The following is a 22321-nucleotide window of genomic DNA, read 5'->3' as shown; positions in this document are numbered from 1 at the left end:
TTGAATTCAGTTCTCCTAACTCAGAAGTCCAGCATTCTATCACTAGCTACTTAATGGCTTTCTTGCAGACTTCCAAAATACTTTTCAATGATAAAGCATTGCTGGATGCTAATTTCCTTTCTTCAAACTACAATCTTATCTGAGAAGCCCTAAGACTTGTTTATCAAATAAAAACCTCACTAGCCTTCCAAATGCACACATATATAGGTATGTATATGGGTATGAGTATGTATACATACATGCAAATACACGCAAGCACCCACATATGTGCAATGTGACATACATAGAACCGCACATTTTAAAATCCAAGCACACTGCACCCAATGGTGCTTCTGCATAGAGCATTTTGTGCAATCGATTCTCCTATCTTTGACAATACAGTACCTGATCCTCGGGTCGATTTTTATCTCCTCGTCTCAGGGAACCAGCTACGACCAAGACCGATTTCACTGCGCGAAGTCCCCAGTCATAATGATCCTAAAACCAAATACAGAGAAAGTTCCTGAAAAATATCTCATGAAATAAAAACTACAACTATGATGGGCAAATATCTAATTGGAGTTATCAAATTATCATGGTTCCTTCTGTAAGTGACAAGTTATCAGTTTGAAAGATGCAAATTTCATTTGGATGTGAAGAAAAATCCCCTACTAATTAGAGCTATAAGCATAGAATGGACTGCCTCAGGAGAGAGCATCCTACCCCTTTAATGCAAGCAGAGGCTCAGGACCACTTGTCAGTTATATGGCGGAGATCCTTTGTCCAATGTGGGTTATTCATTAAATAGCCATTGAAGATCACAGAAACAGAGCTCAGACACCCTCTAGTTCAATCCCTTTATTTTGCAGATGAGAAAACAGGAACAAGAGAGTTAAATGACTTGACCACAAACATTCAGGTAATAAGTGTCAAAGGCATGGAACTCGGGTTTTCTGACCATAGAGCCAGTGCTCTTTCCATCTCTTATTCTATTCTATCCTGACCTTGAAAATTTCTACTATGCTGCTTCTTCCCCCCAATTCTGCTTTTCTTCGTATCCTTAGCACTTAACTCAGTGACTGGCACATATTAAGTGCTTAGTGAAGGTTGATTGGCTAACTGACTGAGGATTCTAAAGGGTGCTACCTTTACCCAACTTCTAGTCCAGCATTTTACATTGTCCTGCCTCTCTGAAGGTTCCTATTCTTCCCCAGCTTCAATTGTGCATGAAGGGATGGAGAGAGCTGGAAAGTCTCTTGAATCCTAGTGTTACGATTGGCGTGTCCTTCCCTGAATGCCATGATAGCCAACATGTGCCCCTCCGACTGAACCAGAATCTGACGGGTCGGCACTGATCATGCAATCGGCCTTTCCTTACCTAGTTCTGATCTCTGTCCTTCATATACATCCCATTTTAGCATAGAGAAACGAATACTTAAGGAACAGCACCCAGAGTATTCATAAAGAGCAATATTATTCCAATACATAAAAGATCAATAGGAATACGCTAGTGCAGAAAACCCTCCATGTGAAAAATCCTTCCCACAAGACAACCTGCAACTCATGGATGACTTAGCAGATAAGTCTCTTCCTTGGGAAGTTATTTGTGGTGCATAAAGGTTAATGGTCACACATCTAATAAGCAGGATTTGAACTCAGTTCTTTGTGATGGCAAACCCATCCCTTGATACATCGTGCTAATGTGACCTCTTACAAATCAGCACTGTGGTGGTTTAGCCATTTTAAAATTAAAATGTTTGACCTTCATAACTCCTTTTTTTTTTTTTTAAGTAAAGATAATGCAGCAGTTTGCCATTTCCTTGTCCAGCTCATCAGACAGATGAGCAAACTGAGGCAAAAGGATGAAGTAACTTGTCTAAGGTCACAGTTAGTAAGCCTCTGTTACTATATTTGAACTCAGATCTTGACTCTAGGCCTGGAAATCTATACAGCTGACCATCAGTATTGAGGACATACAAAGAAATGTATGGTTTAAAAAAAGAATGCAGCATTTAGTGGGAGCAAGTGACAGCCTGTATGTATCCCAAGAGAAAGCAAGAAGAGTCCCTCCCTTCCACTGCAGAAATAGGAAAGATCCTGGACAACACTGGCAGGCATGGATTAGCTTATGCTCTTGACAGACTCCCCATTCTGACGACAGATCAATTTGAACAGCGATTAATATCAGAATTTTAAAATTCCAAGACATGAAAGTGAGAGTAAACACACTATACAATAAAACACAATATTATTTCATGGATTACTTGTTATTAAAAAAAACACACAAGAAAACAAAAATTTGGAACTTTAGCAGAAGGCCATTCTTTTTTTTTCCCCTCTTACCCACAAAAGGAATTCAAAGGATTTATTACTGAGTCTTGGCATTTCAAAATGGATTTTGTTTATGTAAACAAAGGTTTCTAGATCCTCCTCATGCTCCTTACCTGCTTGGAAAGCAGTTCCCGGCACAGAGTGTACAAAGTGATGAACTTGCGGGCTAAGATGCGGGCATCCACAAAACCCTCCGCCACCAGCATGATTTCACAGATCAGTTCAATGTCAGGGGCCACCATGGCACAAGGTCTAAGAAAGAAACACACAGAGCTTCCCTTCTTAAATGGGATAAGGTGGGAAGGACAAATTGCTTAAATCCAGTGATTAATTTGTGCCGACATTCTAACAAGCCCCAAGAGAGACAGCAATTACGTCTGTCAATCAGAACTACTGAAAAAGTCTTTGCTTTGAATAAAAAATTCACAATTAGTCAGAGGCTTTGGAACTGGATCCCATGAAAAAATCTTAGCACTATCTCTGAAAATTGTGGAATATACAGAAATGCTCTCAGATTAAAGCTCTAGAAATAGAAATGTCTCTCAAGGCCATCTACTAGTGTACTCTGCCTCATTTTGTAGCTTAGCACAAAAAGGTCCACAGATTCAGGGTCATGCAGAGAATAAAATGACAGAACCAATATTTGAACAGAGATATTATCATCCTCTTAGAAGCAGCTTCTGTTTAAGGTTTTGTTTTGTAGTGTTTTGTTTTAGATGAAAATCTTCATGTAAAAATTAGAGATTAAATAATATTATTTTCTTTTTTTGTAAATTGATCTCTTATCCTCCATCTCTTGTTTGTTTTTCAAATTATTTATGGGACACCTTTGGAAAGTCTGTTTAATTTTTCAAAGCTATGAGAGGAAAGCAGGGAACAGCCTTCTTATGAGATCAGTATTATGGTATATTGGAAAGGCTGCTGATCGACTCGGTATCAAGGAATGGGTACCTGGGATTTCACTGATATCCAGGTAAGGACTCTCCTTTGCTGAAGGCAAGTGAGCCTTCACTCTAGAATTTGTGGTTGTAAAGATTTGACTGGGGCACTGACTTGCCCAGGGTCACATAGTATTTGCCCCAGGTTGGATTTGAACTCAGTTGTTTCTGACTTTGAGGCCACTATACCAGATTGACTCTTGTTATCAGAAGAACTCTATTTTATTCCCAGCTCTGACTCTTATTAGCTGCATGACCTTAAGCAAATGGCTTTCTCTCCTGACTCTACCTCTTTCTTTCTATCTGCCATAGGCCCTTCTTCTTCACTGACAATGGCAGGAAAAGCCCCAACAGAACCAACAAAAGAGCCCGGGGAAGCCCAAAAGAGTCAGGTCTAGAAGCTGCCTAAGTTAGCCTGGGAACCTTGGGGGTTTTGGAAGCAAAGGCGGGCAGCCCACTTGAGGACACACATAAATTCTTACCTGAAAAGGGCTTTGAGATTCTCAGGCAGCTCTGTCCGACCAGCGTAGCCTGGGTTCATGGTGATGAAGATGCCAACTGATGGTTTGAGCCGGATGTCTTCACCCAGGAACATGAATCTACCAGGAGAAAAGCATAAGACATGGAAAACATGTGGGAGCTGCTTGGTCAGTATTTGGAGGGTTGAGTCCTAAAACCCATGCCCTTCCTAAAGAGGCAAATTGGGCAACTAATTGGGGAAGGTAAGGCAGAGAGCAAACAAGTTTAAGTGAGGCAAAAATGTTTAGGAATTTGAGTGGAATTAGATGGTTATTTTGCTTTTGCAAATATATTAATCACAACCAGAAGAAGTCAATTGGACCTAAAAGAGGAAGAGAAGAAAGGAAGCAAGAGGTATAAGAAGATGGGAAATGAACAGGGTATAAAAGGAAGAGGAAGTAGAAAAGACGAAGAACAAAACTATAGAATAAATCATTGGTCATCAAAACCATCTGGTAACTGGCTAGGAAATAAAAGTAGTGGATCAGTGGAATAGATTAAGTTCACAAGACACAATAGTCAATGACTATAATAATCTAGTGCTTGATAAACTTGAAAGATTTCAGCTTCTGGAATAAGATCTCACTATTTGACAAAAATTATTGGGAAAACCTAATATTCTTTACCAAGATAAGGTCAAAATGGGTTCATGATTTAAACATAAAGGCCGAAGCTATAAGCAGATCAGGAGAACAAGGGATAGTCTACCTCTCAAATCTGTGGAGACCCATAGAATGCTGACAGAGCCTGGAAGGGTCCCCTAGGTGGGTCAGGTATAATTTTTGTAGAGCACCTATGACAACATGTGAAAAAGAATCACCCAGGAGAAGAATCTCCACAGGTTTGAATCAGCACCAAGGAGAGGGCACCCACACCAAAAATGAAATAATACAGAATATTGAAGACAGGCCAAGGACCACACTGGCCCTTTAAACCATACTGAAATAGGTTTAATACCAAAAGACAAAGAGACACAAAGACAAGGGGAGACTTGGTGGGAGCCCAGAATGCTGGAGCTGGAAGGGCCCTTGGAATTCATCTGATCCAAAGATAAGATTGATCTCTGAGTCACACAGGAAGTAAATGCAGAGTTCTCTGAGCCCCGCTCTGGCAGAGAAAGAGAGCGTCACAATGGGTTGCCTTAGACTTCTGCATCCCTCATGACTGTTCTTTTGTATTTGGGATATGCGGAAGGAGGGGGGAAGCACAGTCATGCTGCCCACCTCTTTCTCTTGTTTCTGATAGCATCATGTATCATCTTCACTTGCACAGCCACCACTGACAGAACCTCCACGGCGATCCGATTGAATTCATCAAAACACCCCCAGGCTCCCGTCTGGACCAAGCCTTTGTAAATATTGCCTATGGACTGAATGGGATGGTCAGAGCATGAGACCTCAGTGTTTTTCGAGTGGGATTCTCTCCTGCCCAATCACCATCGGGAAACACGTCACTATACCTTATAGTCCATTTGCTCAGAACAGTTGAATACGTAAACCATCATGCCAAGGGCATGGCCCAGGTCCTTGGTGGTCTCAGTCTTGCCTGTGCCTGCTGGGCCGGCAGGAGCCCCGCTCATAGTGAGGTGGAGTGACTGGGTTAAGGTGATGTAACACCTCGAAACAATAAAAGAACAGCACTATTGGTAACAGATAAATAACAAAGTACATCGACTACTAAGACCTGCCGAAGCCATGAACTTAAGCAAGAGGCTTCTATCTGGCTCACTTGTATGTATTTGTTTGCTTACTGTCTACTCATTTAGATGTGTAAGCTCTTCGAGGGCAGGGACTATAGTTTGTTTTTCTTTGTGTCCCCGGTGATCAAGCACAGTGCCGGGCACATAACATGTTTATGGATTGATTCTAATCAGGCCAATAGTACAAAACCAGGAAACTATTCCATTTTTGGACAGTGTGATTGGTAATTATGGTACCCAAGGCAGCTAATTCAAAAGCTCCCTCAAATCAACTCGTGAAAACAATAGAAGACGACAAATTCCGTTGAGTGACAAGGGGAATAAATTATTATGGTTACCAGATTTCACATCCTCCAAATCGTAGTTCTTTGAAAGAAAAGCCTTGGCAGCCCTATCCCAATCACCATTTTGATGTCATAGTGAAATTCTGTAGTAATCAACTTTTTAAAAAGCAGAAGGATGATTGAAAAGAAGGAAATCCTTCATTTATTTCCAATATCTCCTAAGAGCTGGGGCTTTGCTTTGGATACAAATATTTTACTGCTTTGATGCCTTTAGATGCTAGATCCTCTCCCCCCAAATTATCATATAATTAATTTGTAAATTCATGTTCTACATCTATCTGTATGCATATGATTTTCCCCAATCTAATGTAAACTCCTTAAGGACTGAGATTCTTGTATTTTGAGTATTTTGTATTTCCAGTGCCTGACACATAGTATCACTTAATAAATGTTTATTCCTTCATTAGTTGGCTAACACCACTTGATGTATGTTTAAAATGTTCTCACATTTCCAAGAAAAGACTACTAATTATCTGGTAATTTTTTAAAAGATTATTGTTTATAAGGAAAACTAAAACTGACATCTGGGTGAAGAAATAGCTAAGAATTTACTTTGCCAAGCTGTTAATTCATTTAGACATTTTAAAATGCAACAAATATATCAAACAAGAGCAAGTTCAATGAAAATGGAATTTAGGACATCAGTTTACACATGGTCTTGCATTTAATTGCATTACTATGATGTTATTTTTGAAGGGGAGAGACACAAAGGATTTAAGAGATGGAAGACATAGTAAATCAGGAGAAAACAAGAAAAGAACACTAGGCTTGGAATTAAAGGATGACAGTTTTCTGCCTCTCTTACTTACTGCCTTGGAAGGAGAAGCCATCGAAAAAAATTTTCTTGTACCAAGCCTCAGTTTCCTTATTCATAAACTGTAGAAGATGGGCTAGATTTTATCTTTAAGATATCTTCTAATTCTGATGCACCCTTGGGAGATATTAAGTAATCTCTAGACCTTGATTTCTTAATCTGTAAAATTGGGGAGGGGAGCCAAGTGGTACAGTGGTTAGAGTTTTGGACTTGGTCTCATCTTCCTAAGCTCAAAGATGAGCACTGCAGAATCCATGCTTTTGAATTACATGGCAGAAGATTTGTGAGAATCATTTGGACAGCAAATCAAATTGGTCAACACTTTAATTCAGACTATTCATTAAAGGGAAAATACTGAAATTGAAGTTCAAATACTTTGGACACATGAGAAGATGAGACTCATTGGAAAAGACCCTGATTTGGGGAAAGATAGAAGGCAAAAGGAAAAGGAGACAGCAGAAGATGAGAAGGATAGAGTATCCTGGAAACAACGGATAAGATATGGGAGGATAGAAGACCTAGCATATTATGGTCCATGAGGTCAAAAAGAATTGCACATTATAAAATTATGAAGTAGGATCAAAATAGGATCTGCAAAATCCTGTCACATTTTGAGATTCTGATTCTTTGTGCATGAACTACTTAATTATTGGTGGTTTAGAGTCAGGAGGAGGGGATGAGGAGAAAGAATGAGATCATTTGACTCCCAACTCTAGAACGGTACCCACGGCCATGATCTGGCTAGGTCAAGTGGCTTCTGGGTAAGACTCACTGTCTGGCCAGGATCAGAGCCAGATGGAAGAATCTATCCACCTCCTCTCATAGCTAGATTTCCTCAATTTAAATAGTTCCATTTTTAGAAATCTCACAAGTATTGGCTTTTTATCATTCTTCTCCATGTTTTTTTTTTGCCCTAAAGACAGCTCCCTATAGTCTGGGTAATTTTTTTACCCTAGCACAACTGTTACCTGATTTCTCTTTTTCCCCTTTTGATTTATCTTCCAAGATTTGCCTTTTGTCAGAGCTGAAACTGGATGAGATAACTGTGGTTTTTTTCCCCAGGGTGGGAGACTTATAGGTCACATACATAGCTCTGCTCTTCCACCACCATGTCCCATCCTGGGGCCAATTTCCTAATTTTTTTTTAAAAGCATGGAAACATCCCACTAGCCCAGAGGTTTTGAGGAAATTGAGGGGATTAGGACAGCAGGTAGCTAATTGTGGAACCTGAATGAACCATACTGATGCAATTCTACAGCTGAAATCAGGAAATTGCATTTCTTCACTTTCTCCCAGCTTGATTGAAATCTAATATTTCATCCAATTAAAAAAAATCAGATGTTATATTGTTTCCTTTCAATTAACTGGCCTTATCTGATAGCTTTTATTTCTAAAAGTAGAGTCCAGGCTTAAGCTGAAGGAGTCTGGTCCTGCTCTGTGGGGGAACTGGCACGTATTGCCTAATAAATCGATATGCTTGGAAGATTCTATCTTTGTTTCCTCAATCGTTTCATCTTTGATCCACCATAGTTGTTACGAGCCAGCTAGCCATCATAGGTCAGTCCTTTAGCAACGTAGACTGCTGGTCTGGGAAGAGGGCTTTTCTTCCCCCAGGACCGGGGGAGTTCCTCCAAACTTACCCTTTGCAACTATTCCAGGCACAAAATTAACGAGTTCCAGCTTCGCCCTCTGTCCCATTCACCATTCAGCCCAAACCACTGTTTCAAGGAGCTTCCCCCCCTATCGCCAGCTCTTCCCCCCCATCCCCAGCTCTTCCCCAAGATGAATACGTAAAGCTATTTATTACCTGTCAGTTAGAGGAGTAATAACAAGGCGAGGACTGTTGCCCAGATATTCATAGAAATACTGGAACTGAGCATCGCAGATATTGACAAAACAGTGCTTCTGAGCATCGTCCCAGCGGTGCCGAAGTTGGGACAGCCACGCAAAAGCCTGGGAACTGATGACCTAAGGACATGGCAGAAGTATTCTGGGATTACGTAAGGGCTGCTATTGTTTAAGGAACTGGGAACTTCAAAAGGCAGCTTTACCTATAGTCATGTTACATCAAAAACATTCATCAATAAAAAGTTCTTCTCAGTTATTGCAAATCACACAAAGAGAAGACAATTGTGGCCCAGTGGATACAGAATTGACTCTACAGTCAGAAACAACTATATTCTAGGCCTGTCTGGGACACATATTGATTGTGTGACCACAGACAAGTCACTTAACTTCTCAGTGAACGAGGCAACCAAGATTTTAAGTAAGTGAGAATCAAGCAATCAATACGTATTTGTTAGGCAGTCAATATGTTCCAGGCCCTGTGGTAAATGCTGAGAATACCCAAAAACAAGGTAAACACAGTCCCTTCTCTTGAAAGTTATTCAAAACCAACCATTTACATGCAATATATAAAGAACATAAGAGGGACATCGACTCAGAGAGAAGGGGACGAGCATTGGGGGACTAGGAAAGACCTTTTGATGAAGGTGGGATTACCAGCTTGCATTGACTCAACTGGGAGTTCTCAATGCTAAGGAATTCACATATCCAAATCTGTTCCCCATTCCCCAGACAAAGTTAAATATTGTGAGTGGGAGGGAGGGAAGGAGGATGCCTTTATCTTAATGGGACTTTTAATTCCAGATTTCATCATCCATTAGTTCAGGCAATATCTTCCCTCTTCCTCTGATGACTAAGAAATCTGGCCATTTTGAAAGCTCTTCTGGGAGGCCCAAAGCCAATGGGATCAGTTAGAGCTCGTCAGCCTGGATTCCTGTGTACTCAAGTGATAAACTCAGTGGGAAGGACCCATACCACTCAACCCCATTAGAGCCGATAATGAATCTGTTTACCGCCTTGGGTGCAGAGCTTCGTTCTTTATTAAAATGATTTAAAATAATTGGTTAGAAAGATGTTGTGTTTTCTCTTGCTTGGAACACAGTACCTTTCAGAAGCTGCTTGACTTCACTCACTAGACTTATGGCCTGCTATTCTTTGAGACAATGAAAAAGCTTTAAACTGGTCCTTAAACTGGTAAAGGCCCAGAACTGAGGTCATGCTTCAAAATGGAAAGGAAGAAATCCACATTAACAACCTGCAATTTCACTACTCTCTTCAAAGGGAGAGGGACTGTTGCACAGTAGCTAGAGCGCTGGTCTCAGACTAGGAAGACTTGCATTGACGGAGGAAGTCTCTTCTCTAGAGGATTAAGAGGCTCTGGAGCTTGCTGAAATCCTCATGACCCCAAGCCCAAACACATGAGAGCCTCTGGAGGAGCTCACCTATCCCAGAGGATCCATCTTCGGTTGGACCTGCACTCACGCTCTCCATACCAATCGCCAGCGTATTCGTTAAGTGTTGTCCCTGCCAGTGGACGTCTTGCTTGATATCAATTATCAAGAAATCGAACAAAATTGTATCGGCTGTTATACCATTCAATCGATTCTAATACACGAGTGGGATTCACCATGCTGGATGAGGGCCCTCAAGGCAGTATCTTGCTCTTCTTAATTCATTTTTTTTAACAGTCAAGCAATAAAACATTCAGCGAGAGCATTTTCTCTCTGCGCCTCCTAATACGTGACGTGAAGATGGGGCCTGCTGTGCAATCACATTTGGACAAACCCGGGTGTTGCTCCAGCAGGCAGGGGCCTGTTGTCCTGCTTTTATCCAAAGCCCAGACTAGCTACATGCAGACGGCTTAACATTTGAGGGGTGACAACAGATGGTAGAAATTTTTGCTCCCAGCAACTCCTGGGCTTGGTCTGTGAAGATATGATGATTGGTGGGCTGACCTACGGATGGAGGCCTGCATGGGAGCCATAATCAGAAACTCTCCGAGGCGGGGGGCGAGGAGAGAGCACGTGGCAGGGGATTGGAAGGGGGAAGTCTAAGTCCAGGGGGGCTCTAAGAATTAGAATAAACAAAACTTGGCGACTCACTGGACGGAAGCCTTGTAAGGAAGAGGAAAGGGTTTAGAGCGCAAGACCCAAGGTTACAAACTAGGGACTGAGAGGATGGTGGTCCAGGAGAAATCAAAAACTGTGGCTGGGGGCAATGTCATCTAGGAGGCAGCTGGGGATGCAGAGCTAGAAGGGGAGGAACATTTCAGAGCCATCTGCCTGGAGATAGCTGAGGAAGGAGCAAGCCTATGAGGTTCTAGGGTAAGGAGAGAACAATTCACTTTAATCTAATCTCCCTTTAATGCGAGACGATGGGCAGGGAAGACAGCACTCTGCATGTACATCTACTTAGGATAATTTACTTCGGCTCAAGCAAGGTTTTCCTGGTATCCCACACTGCATACAAATGAACAAACTGAGAAAGCAGTGATTCCAATTACCCTGCCCAGGCTACCACACAGCCGAGCTGGCTGCGAGGTCACAGTCACAGAATAATTATCAATTTTCACCAGTAATCTAGAAGATGGCATCGGGAGCATGCTCAGTAAGTGGTTAGAGGCTCCCGAACTACAAATGGTCTGAATCTCAAGCTGAAAATTATAACTCGTAATTCACTCCGAATTACAGTACAGAGATACTGTCGCATCAGTTCACCTAAGGAGGAAACAAAGGCCCTGCAAAATGATCTCAGGGATCCCAGGCCAGGCTATAGTAAAGAAGAAAAGGATTTTGAGGTCCCAGTGGTCACATATTGAAGAAGTCAACAATACCATGTACTCTCTCCTCAACTCCATTTTGCAGAATTCTCTTCCTTCCTCCCACTCAAGGGCCGCCTCCTCTATGAAACCTTCCCTCTTTCTACTTATTATTCCTTTCTCCCTACTCAAATTCTATTACTGTTTGTCCCATCATAGATCGAGAGTAGGAAGAGGCTTTAATCCCTTAGTCCAAGATGCTCATTATGAGGAAAGAGGCCAAGAGCAGTGGACTTGCCGAAGGCCGCCGAGCTGGAAATGGGACCTTCTGGCTTCTTCCTTCAAAGCCCGGCTTTCCCACTATGCTCTTGTCTGACAGAGCGCGAGCACCAGAGGGCAGCCACTGTTCATCCCCAGGATCTGGCAGAGAGCAAGCACTCAACGAAGGCCTGAAGAAGTCTTCGTCGAAAAGACAATCACAACATAAAGGCACACATAGAAATAATGCTGACAAAACTGACCAAATCTCGTAATCCGACTTAAATCACTTTCTCCGTTCTAACAAATGAGAGAAAAAAGGGAACTTGGGGAGAGAAATGGGGGGAAATGTCCATCAATCAAGTGGAAAGGTTCAAAAATTAAGATTCACTCAGGAAATCAAAATTATTGAGCCAAGAAAAGAAGTGACTTTGTCATGGTTTTTCCAATTGTATGAAAGACTCCTCACTGCACAGGCAGCCATAGTGGACTATTCCCAATCTAAGAGGAGGTCATCCTTAAAGAAATGCCCTGAGGAAGATTGAAACAAGCCAAAGAGAAGTTTGATATCAGAGTCTTAATGAGAGAGGCAGGGTAGCCCAGTGGGTTAAAGAACAGTCTTGGAGCCAAGACGATCTGAGGTAAAAACTTGCCTCTGACTCCTTTTGGCTACAGCTAATACACACAGAGTCATACATGACTCCAGGCAAGTCATTGAACTCGGTGCCCCAGGCACCAGCTTGCTTTGGGGGAAGGTTTCCAATTTAGGAGTCCCCCATTTCCCTGAAATCACAAGTGTGTGCAAAAAAGTTAAGGATTTTGTGGTTAAACACACTTAGCAACCTCTGACTATTTAGAAGTTTGTTTTCAACATAAGGAAAATTTCTTTTTTTCTTTTTTTCTTTCTTTCTTTCTTTCTTTTTTTTTTCCTGAGGAATTAGGGTTAAGTGACTTGCCCAGAGTCACAGAGGTAGGAATGTTAAGTGTCTGAGGTGAGATTTGAACTCAGATCCTCCTGACTTCAGGGCTGGTGCTCTATCCACTGCACCACCTGGCTGCCCCAGGAAAATTTCTTAACAATTAGAGTTACAGAAAAATGGAATAAGATTCTTCGGAGATGGTGAACTCTTTCTCAGTTGGGGTCTTTAACCAAAGCTAGATGGCAAATAGTTTTATTAGAGAAGGGATTAATGATCTTGGGTAGCTTGGGCTCAAAGGACTCTGGTGTTCTTTCTAGATCACACATTCTATGATTCTGGGCAAATGGGTACCCTGAAATGCTATGGATTATAAAGATGGAGGTCAAAGTTGACATTGAGTCACCATCCTCAGTAGCAAATCAACTAATGAGACGGCTTCATTGGACCCCAGATATTTTCTCTGGCCATTCATGGGTAAGGAGATCAAGGACATTAAAAACGTACTCCAAATAGGAAACTGCCACCAATGATCATGACTTTGCAAACCCAAAAACTACAGCAGACATCTCAGGGAAGCTAAGGTCTTCGCACTTGAAACAAAGGTGTCTTTGGAGCTCAGAGGCTGACTCGATGTTTGTTGACTCATCACTGGACAGTTTTGAATGGGAACAAGTATTCTGTGAAATGTGCTCGAGACCCATCTGGACCCCAAAACCCTTGCACAAAATTACCTTCTGAGAAACCAGCTTGGCCACGATATCACGGGCATGCACATCGATGGTGCAGATGGTCATTATCTTCTGCCGGTCTCCGGGGGTGAGCTCACCAAGAAGCAGGGTGATCAGTGCGTTTAGCTGAGAGACCTAATAGATAAAAAGCATTCTATTTAATACACTCATTTGACCAGCTCTATGAGTCCTGTCTCCCTGACAGATGATTCATGTGCCCCAATTAACTATGGGAAAAGATTTAAGGGGACAGAACAGGAAATAATGAAGGTGAAAAAAGAAAGAATAATGCTCATCTTGAGTTGAGTAACCCTTCTCAGGAGAAAAGATTAATCCTAGAATTCCACATAGCATTTTTATGATACTTTAAGGTTTGTAACTTGCTTTCCTGATATTTCCCACTTGATCTTCACAATAATCCTGTGGGGGTGGTGCTATTATTATTCTCGTGTTACATATGAGAAAACAGCCTCAGAGACACAACACAGTTTGTCCAAAGTAAAAAAATTGTATTAAACAGAGGAATCAAATTTAGGCTTCATGTGAATATATTAAAGTCTTACTTCTCCTATGCCCAAAGCACATTTATTTATATTTATTTTATTATATTTTCAGTTCCAAGTTGTCTCCCTACTTCCTAACACCAAATTCGAGAGGACCAACATTTGCTATAGATATATATGTGGAACCATACAATACATACTTCTATTTATCAGTTTTTTCTCTGGAGGTGGATAGCATTTTCCTTCATAAATTTCTCATAGTTGATTACTCAGAAGAGCTTAGTAATTCACAGTTACTCTTTGAATAAATATGCAGTAGATTACTGCATGCAACATTCTCTTGGTTCTGCTCATTTCACTGTGCATCATTTTCAAGCAAGTTATTTCATGTTTTTCTAAAATCAGCCTGCTCAGCATTTCTTATAGTGATATTCCATCAACACTTATTTAGCCTTTCCCCCAATTGATGGGCTTTTCCTCTCTTTCCAGTTCTTTGTCACTACAAAGGGAGCTGCTATAAATATTTAAGAATATACAGATTCTTTTCCTTTTTCTCTGATCACCTTGGGAAACAGAACTAATAATGTATTGTTTTGTCAAAAGGTATAAACACTTTGATAACTTTTTGGGCATGATTCTGAATTACTCTCCAAAATGGTTGGATCAATTCATAATTCTACCAATAGCCTATTAGTATCCTAATTTTCCCACTCCCCTTCAACTTTTGTCATTTCCCTTTTCTATCCTTTTATCCAATTTGATAGGTAGGGATGAGTTGATACCTCAAAGTTATTTTAATTTGCATTTCTCTAAGCATTTCATGAGCATTTTTTCATATGACTATATGAAGCTTTGATTTCCTCTTCCAAAAAACTCCCCCTTCATACCCTTTGACGATTTATAAATTGGGGAAAAAATCAGTCATCAATTCGACATAGTTCTTGATATATTTGAGATATGAAGCCTTTATTTGAGAAAATATCTATAAAATTGTTTCTCCCATTTTCTGCTTTCCTTTTAATCTTGGCCACATTGGTTTTATTTATAGAAATCCTAATTCAATGTATTCAAAAGTACCTATTTTATATCCCACAATACTATCTGTTGTGACTTCATAAATTAATTTCCTATCTAATCCTCAAAGTTTAGATTTTTACATTTATCAAACATAAGGTTACTACAATCTTTTATTGTTTTGCATAGCTATTCATTTTGTACTCATTCCTCATTATATTTTTAGTCAGTAGCAGTTAGTTATAATAGGTCACTATAAGACCTGCTTTCTTTACATTTTTCCAATAATTCCTTTGATGTTCTTGACCTTTTATTCTTTCAAATGAATTTTATTACTTTTGTGACCTCAATAAATTAATATTCTGGATAATTTAATCGCTATGGCACCGAATGAGATATAAGTGTCTTATAATTATGTTCATATAGTTCCTGGAATGTTCTTGGCAGGTATACTATCAAATATTTTATATTGTCTATGATTATTATTTTTTTTTTTTGCCGAAGCAATTGGGGTTAAGTGACTTGCCTAGGGTCTATGATTATTTTAAATAAAATTAAATAAATTCTGTTAAAAAGAGAAAACATGTTGATTATTGGGAAAACTTGAATGATATGGATGACACAAAATTTAGCAGTTTCCACCTTAAAGGAAAAGAATATCTGAAACAAAAGATGAAGAAACTTGGGTTGCGATCAAGAGTAATCTATGCAGCAAAAGTGAATATAATCCTTAAGGAGGAAAATGGATATTTAATGAAATAGAAGACTTTCAAGCATTTATGATGGAAGTTCCAGAGATGAATAAAAAATCTGATATTCAAACAGAACTCAAGAGAGATATAAAAAGTTAAACATGAAAGTGAAACCAAAGGGACTAAATATGTTTAAACTGTTTATATTGCTACATGAGCAGATATTTTTAATTCCAAAGACCTTTATCATTATTAGGGGAATTAGAGGGCATATATACAAACAGAACATAAGCATGAGTTGATTATTAGGAATATTACATTAAAAAAATAAGGGGTGAGAAAGAATTCACTGGAGAAGGGGGAAATGAGAGGAAGAATGGGGAAAATTATGTCACATAAAAGAAGTGTGCAAGGAAGAGCTTTTAAAGTGAAAAGAAAAATGAGTTGGTGGTAGCAGACAATATTTTAATATTTTAAATTCACTTTCTTGGAATTATAACATTTTTACTCAGTTGGGTATAAAATGTTTCTTATCCAAGAGGGAAGTGGGAAGGGGAAAGGATAAGAGAAAGATTTTTATAGAAGGAAAGGAAAATTATTAAAGGTAATGATTGGAAGCAAAACAGACTAAACAGGATAAAGAGAGAGAAAAGGATAAATTGGAAAAAATTGCATGAAGGGAAAAACACAATTATAATAATAATTGCATATGTAAATGGGGTGAACTCACTGATCAAAACAGAATTGAATAGAAGGGATTAAAAACCAGAATGCAATGATATTTATTTATAAGAAACATACTTCAAACAGAGGGCACCACACATAACTTCAGTTCAAGTAAAAAAGAGAGGAATACCTATTATGATCTCAAAGTAAAAGCAAAAATAGATCTAACTAAAAGGATAATAAAGTAATATTGATACAAAAATATATATACCAAATGGTATGGCTTCCAAATTCTTAAAGAAAATGTTTAAATAAGTTACAGGAGGAAATAGGAAATTATACTAGTGGGGGATCTTCAACACCTCCTTCTCAGAACTAGATAAATCTAGCCACAAAATTAATAAGTTAAAGAGATAAATAGAATTTTAGAAAAATATGATATACTATACCTCTGGATAAAACTGAATGGGAAAAGAAAGGAAAAGAAATTCTCAGCTGTATATGACACCAAAATGATCATGTATTAAAAGCATAAACTGCAGAAATATTAAAAGCAGCCTTTTCAGCTAATAATACAATAAAAATTATATTCAGTAAATGACTACATAAGCACAGATTTTAAAAAATGGAAACTGCACAATCTAATTCTAAAAACTGAGTGGGACACAGAACAAATCATAGAAAAAAAACAATAATTGCATTAAATGGAATGACAGTAATGAGACTATATACTAAAATTTGTAGGATATGGCCAAAGTAATACTTAGGGGAAAATTACATTTCTTACATCACTGTAGAAAAGAGGACACAGATCAATGAACTGGAATTGGTACAACTTTAAAAACCTAGGGAAAAAATGTAAAATTCCCAATTAAACCACCAAAAATAGAAATCCTGAAAATTAAAGGAGAGAATTTATATAACTCAAAGAACAAAACCTTTATAAAACTAGGAGTTGGCTTAATAAACAAAAAACCCACATACAGTAAAATAAACTATTGGTTAATTTTGTGTTTTTAAAGACAGAATAAAACCAAATTAACCAGTATCAAAAATGAAAGGAATGAATTCACCAACAATGAAGAAGAAATTAAAGGAGCTATTCTGCGCAATTATATGACAATAATTCTGACAATCTAAGTAAAGCAGATGAATATTTATAAATATATAAATTGCCAACATTAACAGAAGAAAAATAAAATACTCAGATAACCCTAAATGAAAAAAGGAAATTGAACAAGCCATAAATAAGCTCCCTAAGAAAAATTCTCAGGACCAAATTCACTAGTAAATTCTACCTAACATTTAAATAATAATTATTTCTAAGATGAGAAAAAAAAAACTATTTGGGGAAAATAGGCAAAGAAGGAGCCATAACAAATTCCACTTATGACACAAATATGGTTCTGCTGCCAAACCAGGAAGAACAAAAACAAAAAAAGAAAACTATGGACCAATTTCCCCAATGAATATTAATGCAATAAAAATTTAAATAAAATACTAGTAAGGAGATTGCAACTAAATATCACAAAAACCATATGCTAGGATCAGGTAAGATTTATGTCAAGAATTCAGGGTTGGTTCAATATTAGGAAAATTATCATAATTGATCATATTAACAAAACCAACAAAAATCACATGATTTTAATAGATACAGAAACTGTTTTAAACAAAATATAATGCTTATTTCTACTTAGAAAATACTAGAAAGCATAAGAATAAATGGAATTTTCCTTAAAATTACAAATAGTATTTATCTAAAACTATCAGCAAACATTATTTGTCATGAGGATAAGCTAGAAACTTTTCTTACAAGCTTAAGGGAAAAACAAGGATATCATTATCACTATTATCGCTCAATATTATATTAAAAATGCTAACTATATCAATAAGAGAAGAAAAAAGAAATAGAAAGAATTAATATAGGCAACAAGGAAACAAAACTATCACTCTTTGCAGACAATATGGTGGGTATACTTAGAGAACTCTAAAAATAAACTAAAAAAACAGTTGAAACAATAAACAGCACTGGTGAAGTTGCAGGAAATAAAATAAACCCATACGAAGCATCAACATTTCTACATACTACCAACAAAACTCAGCAGCAAGAAATAGAGAAATTCCATTTTAAATAATGGCAGACAATGATAAAATACTTCATGTAGTTTCCCTACATCTTTCTTTCAAGTTCCCTTCTATCTTTCAAGGGAAACAAATCTACTACATGAATGCAATTATAAAACATTTTTCACTCAAATAAAGACTGAACTAAACAACTAGAGAAATATTTATTACTCATGAGTAGACGAAGCCAACATAATAAAAATGACAATTCTACCTAAGTTAATTTAACTTAATTTAAGCTAAGTTCAATTTCATACCAAACAGCAGAAATTATTTTATAGATTTAGAAAAAAAGAGTAACAATATTTATCAGGAAGAACAAAATGTCAAAAATATCAAAGAAATCAGTTTTTTTTTTAATGTGAAGGAAAGCAGACTAGTAGTATCAAAATTCTAACTATATTACAAAGTGATAATCATTAAAAACAATCCAGTCACTGGCTAAAAAATAGAGTCACAGATCAATGGAGTAGATTAGGTATATTAGGTATATCATACAGTAGTAAATGACCATAGTAATGTATGTTAGCTAAGCTCAGAAATAAAAGTGTTTGAGTTAAGAACTCACTATTTGATACATGTTGCTGGAAAAACTAGAAAGCAACTTGACAGAAACTATCTATAGGCCAATATCTAACATATATAACACAAGATAAGGTCAAAATGGGTATATGATTTAGACATAATAGGTGATATAAGCAAATTAGGTGAATGTGGAAAACTTAACAGATCTGTGGATAATTATGAGCAGTGATAGACAGCATTCACTACAGGATGCAAAATGGATAATTTTGATTTTGTTTATTAAAATCGTTTTTATACAAAACCAAAGCATTCAAAATTAAAAGAAAAGAAGAAACTAGAGGAAAATTTATAGTAAGTTTCTCTGATAAGGACCAAAGGACTCATGTTGAAAAATGAGATCCAACCAAAGAATTGATAGAGTCTGGGTGAAGATTCAAACATAATTTTCTCACCTTTTTTGTAATATGGCTAATACAGAAATAGATTTTGTATGATTTTATCAAATTTAATAATTGATATTATGTTTCTTGCCTTCTCAATGTGTGAGAGGGAGAAAATTTGGAAATTAAAATTAAAAACTCAAATTAAACTTAAAAAATAAAAATAAATCAATAACAATTTTATTTTTAGAAAAAAATCTTAAGTATATATTTTTCTTCCTAAGGAAAGCACTAGGGACCAAAGCTGCAGGACCCACTTTCAAGTGAATCATAGGATTATTACATAACAGATACCAGAAGTGAACATAACCCAGAAAAATATGGCAAAATGGCTTCTCTTTCATCATATTCTATTTCTATTTTCACATACAATTTGTGAAATTTCCACATTTGCGGAATGTGATTAACCAAAGGCCGTATGTGCAGTGAAGAACTCACTGGATTGAAAGACATGGGAACACAGATCTAGAGTCCAAAAGGACATTTGAATTTACCTAGTCTCCTCTCATTTTGCAGATGAGGAAACTGATGCCCAGGAAATTTAAACGACTTTCCCATGGTCACCTAGTTGGATATCAGAAGTAGGACAGGATTTGAAGTAAGGTTACTGACTCTAGGTTAAAGTCTTTTCGTTGTTCAGTTGTTTTTTAATCATATCCAGTATTTCATGGTTTGGGATTTTCTTAGCAAAAATACTAGAGTAGGTTTACTATTTTCTTCTCCAGCTCATTTTAGAGATGAGGAAACTGAGGCAGAGAAAATTAAATGACTTTCCCAGGCTCAAACAGCTAGCATGTGTCTGAAGCCGGATTTGAACTCAGGAAAAGGAATCTTTCTGACTCTCAGATCAGCACTGTGCTACCTAACTGCCTCAGGCTAGAGATTTAGCATTGCTATTTTCTTATCCATATAAACTGCAGGTAAATCATTTTATCCTTCTAGTCTCAGTTCTTACATTTTAATTCTGAGATCTTATGATTTGCAAATCAACAGGAGACCCACAGGCCAATATCTGGCCACTCTTTTGTTTCTAATTATTTAGTTGTTGAGGTGGATCTAGGTGTAGATGTGCAAGCCTGGTAGAGTTGCCTCTATCAGAAAGACCACTGGCAGTGAACAGGTGATACAGTGAATAGAGCCAGGCCTGGAGTCAGGAAAACTCATCTTCTTGAGGTCAAATATGCTTCAGATATTTATTAACTGTGTGATCTTGGGCAAGTCACTTAACCCCGTTTGCCTCAGTTCCCTCTTCAGTAAAATGAGCTAGAGAAAGAAATAGCAATTACTTCAATATCTTTGATAATAAAACACCAAATGGAGTCACAAAGAAATAAATAAACAATTAAACAACACAATATCCATCAAGGTCCCTTCTAACTTTGAATTTCTAGATGGTTCATTAATCCAACCCAATAATTCAGCACTTATTAAATACCTACCCTGAACTAGTTACTGCACTCAGCACTGGGGCTACAAAGCTAAGAGAAACATAGCTCTTGCCTTCAGAGAGTCTTTGATATTATACTCTCATTATCAAGATTTGCTCCTGGAAAAAGAAAAGTTTAAACAAACATCCTCTTCTCAAGCATTCCTAGAAAAAAAGCAAAGCTTTTTCTGGAAGCCAGTGACTGAAAAGTTCACTCCTCCTCCTTCAGCTGCCCACTATACTCTGGGATACTTCAAACTATTCGGGGGTTTTTCTGGAACCCACCTTTCTGAACCTCCAACTCACCCTTCAGATACTTAGACACAGCTATGGAGCCCTTCCATTCTTTTCAGCCTTTTCCAGACTAAACAAAGCCTCTCCAGGGCCTTCAACCAATCTCCATATGGCACAAACTCAAGATCCTTAGCCAGCCCATCTGCCCTTCAACTTGGTCAATGTTGTTCCTCAAAGGGGACACCCAGGACAGAACATTTCATTCCAGATGTAGTCTGACAGCATATGCAGACACATGAACAATTTCTACAAATACACGAATAATATATAAAACACATAAATGCTCAATATAACTTAAAATGGGAAAAAGGACATAGGAGATTTGACACAGAGGAGCAACCATTTGGGGAGGAAAGCTCTCTTTTAACAGGATGGACCAGAGAAAGTCAGAATTGGGGAATCACTTAGAGATGAACTAATCTGGTTCTACTCTACCCCAGAAACTCTAGGAAGGGAAGTGATGTTTATAGTTACATAGCTATTAAGCAACAGGGGAGAGATCAGTGTCCAGCACACAGTAGTCACTTAATTATTATTAGACTGATTTACTAGAACCCAGATCGCCTGACTTTGATCTCTTTGGTTGGCCCATGATGCTTGCTAGCTCTACAGGAATTCTATCATGATGGGTCCTACCACAGATACAAGTCTTGTGTGAGAATAGTACAATCAAATATATCTGTCCATATTCAAAGCCCATGGATTGAGGCAAAGGATGCGAAGGAGGATCTTGCACAGTATGAGAGGACTTTCATTTTCAGTAAAATACAAGGCACTGTCCTTGGTGCTGGAGATAAGAAATCTCTAAGACCAGAGATCACAAAGCAGCTCCCAGTTTGCACTGACAGAGGGAGTTTCCCCATTAGAAATGTCTATGAATGTCAATGAAATCACAGTTCTAGTTTAAAAAATAATAATACTGGGGCAGCTAGAAGGCGCAGTGGATAGAACACCAGCCCTGGATTCAGGAGGACCTGAGTTCAAATCTGGTCTCAGACACTTTGACACTTCCTAGCTGTGTGACCCTGGGCAAGTCACTTAACCCTAATTGCCTCAGCAAAAAAAAAAAAAAAGATTAAAAATAATAATACAATTATTACATATGATGATTGTTGTTGTTTGTTCTTCCTTCTCAAAGAGGACTGTGATATCAGAGAGATGATGTCATGACACATAAGGGAATTGGATTTAAGGGAAGGAGGGCTGGGCAAGGTCACCTGCCTCATTTTCCCCTTCAGGGACATCTGGGTTCAGTGGCCAGATAGAAATCAAGACAACTGGAGATGGCCCTGGATGAAATGGGAGACCTGGGCCTTTTCAAACTAAGGTTTTCAACAGATCTCAGTTTGAGTGAGGCAACACCCATTCAGCGATTAAGGCTGGGGAGAAAATAAGGAAAAGAATATCTTCCTTCACCTGGTCCAATGAATCTAAATCAATCAATCAGAGAGGAAGACCTCAGGTTTCTGGCCAAAGCAGAAATGACTATTTACATTCAATCCGA

At 38.2% G+C, this 22321-nt stretch overlaps 1 protein-coding gene across 1 annotated transcript in view; it reads right to left on the bottom strand.

Annotated features, from left to right (window-relative positions):
- The window catches only part of DNAH11 (dynein axonemal heavy chain 11), a 277853-nt gene that overhangs the window by 147418 nt on the left and 108114 nt on the right, over positions 1-22321 (bottom strand). The window contains exons 31-37 of the mRNA XM_052001418.1: positions 13137-13268; positions 8432-8592; positions 5227-5383; positions 4991-5136; positions 3731-3847; positions 2424-2562; positions 385-477 (exon numbers count right to left, since the gene is read on the bottom strand). Coding sequence (XP_051857378.1) covers positions 385-477; positions 2424-2562; positions 3731-3847; positions 4991-5136; positions 5227-5383; positions 8432-8592; positions 13137-13268 — 945 coding nt within the window. The remainder of the gene's footprint in view (positions 1-384; positions 478-2423; positions 2563-3730; positions 3848-4990; positions 5137-5226; positions 5384-8431; positions 8593-13136; positions 13269-22321) is intronic.

This window comes from Antechinus flavipes, chromosome 5, assembly GCF_016432865.1.
Source record: "Antechinus flavipes isolate AdamAnt ecotype Samford, QLD, Australia chromosome 5, AdamAnt_v2, whole genome shotgun sequence".
Taxonomy (NCBI): Eukaryota; Metazoa; Chordata; class Mammalia; order Dasyuromorphia; family Dasyuridae; genus Antechinus; species Antechinus flavipes.
Note: the sequence above shows the minus strand (reverse complement) of the source record. Positions and strands in the feature narration are given on the sequence as shown.